This window comes from Polistes dominula, unplaced genomic scaffold, assembly GCF_049000335.1.
Source record: "Polistes dominula isolate Pdom_NZ unplaced genomic scaffold, Pdom_raw_medaka contig_338, whole genome shotgun sequence".
Taxonomy (NCBI): Eukaryota; Metazoa; Arthropoda; class Insecta; order Hymenoptera; family Vespidae; genus Polistes; species Polistes dominula.
In genome coordinates this window covers 76875-78401 of record NW_028301083.1, presented here as the reverse complement: position 1 = coordinate 78401, position 1527 = coordinate 76875, and the positions used below count along the sequence as shown (strand labels likewise).

General features: G+C 34.3%; 1 protein-coding gene across 1 annotated transcript; it reads right to left on the bottom strand.

Annotated features, from left to right (window-relative positions):
• Positions 1–247: 247 nt before the first annotated feature.
• LOC107072644 (KRAB domain-containing protein 2-like) lies at positions 248–1192 on the bottom strand. Its single transcript, XM_015332731.2, has one exon. The coding sequence runs from the start codon at positions 1190–1192 to the stop codon at positions 248–250; it is 945 nt and encodes a 314-aa protein (XP_015188217.2).
• Positions 1193–1527: the final 335 nt, after the last annotated feature.

Below are 1527 nucleotides of genomic sequence, written 5' to 3'. Positions count from 1 at the left end.
TTCATCATAACTAGGATGTCGTTGGGAAATTCACGACTCCTATCAACGTTAGAAATTGATAGACGAACCATCGCTTCCACTTTAAACAGAGGAAACTTGTTCTGTTTTTGTTTCAATATTTTCCTAGTCTGCTTTTCAAAGCATTTACCTGCACTTTTTTATTATTTTGAATAGATTCCAAACGAATGCAAGTTAGATACTTTAATTCAGCCCCTTATTTTGTCATTAGGGTTTAGCAAGTGGTATATTATTCATTTTCCACAACACGATGCCATGTCGGTTGGATGGATCGTTCTGAGTTATCAATTGTCAATGTTTGTACCAAGTCTTCCTCTGAACGTATATAATTAACTGATTCAGTTGGAATACTGACAGAATTAAGGCCATACATTGCTTGCGAGCCGAACATAGCTTCGAAAGGAGATTTTCCTATACCTAAATGCACTTCTTGGTTTTTCTGAAATTGTACAAATTTCAATCCTGATGGCCAATCTCGAGTGTTGTTTTCTACCATCCATGTAGCCAATATAGATTCAACGTCCCTGGATACTTTTACCACTAAACCTTGTGACTGACTACATTGAAGTTTTCCATTGACTATATTCATTGAAGCCCACATCTCATGCAATTTTGTTATTACAGAAATTACAAATTCTCTGCCGTTACCAGATTGGAGAATAATAGGTATCCCAAAAGTTGTGTAGATATCCAAAAGATGACTGGCTACTTCTTCTGCGTGGTTCGTCTTCAAAGCACGTATAATTACAAATTTGGTTTGATAATCTTGATGCACCATGATAAAACGGTAATCATTGTAGCTGTGTAATTGCATGTCAATGATATCAATTTGTGCTCTAGAAAAACAAGTAGAATGCAAAACAGGTCCTGTAACTAAATTACGTTTTGTCGTGATGCTCTTATTTTGGCAAAAATTACACAAGCTAAGGTAAATCATAACTGTTTCTCTAGTAACATTAAAATATTTGCGATGTAATTCTTCAATCATGCGATTCCGTCCACCGTGCCCAATATTTAAATGAGTGCTATGCAAAATATCAAACAGTTCTTCTTGATGTACAAAAAACAAGATGGGTTTTGATATGTCAGTAATTCGTTTAATCAATTTCTCTTTACCATCATCGTTAATAATGTCAAACCGTTCTGAAAGCCAATAATGCATGGGAAGTTTCATTTTTCCCTTATTACTACTCAAAATATCTTTAGCTTCTTTAACAGCTTCTATTCGATTCTTATACTGATCACTGCTTAGGAAGGTGCTGTTATCTTTTTTTTACTTATGAGTTTAGCCAATTTTTGTTCAAACGTTTCCCGCATTTCTTTCACATCCATGGCGGTGAAAAGAAAATGTGTTTTATTAATTTATTTTTTTTATTTAATTATTGAATTTTATTCAAATTATATGTAAACGTTTTAAATGTGTCTTAAGAAGACGAATGATTCAGGATACCAAGCGAGATTATGGTATCTGCTGGTGGGGAAGAGAGGGCAGATTAATTACTGGACAAC

Excerpts from the sequence above, each read along its gene's own strand:
- LOC107072644 (XM_015332731.2), bottom strand. The coding sequence starts at position 1,192 with ATGAAACTTCCCATGCATTATTGGCTTTCAGAACGGTTTGACATTATT.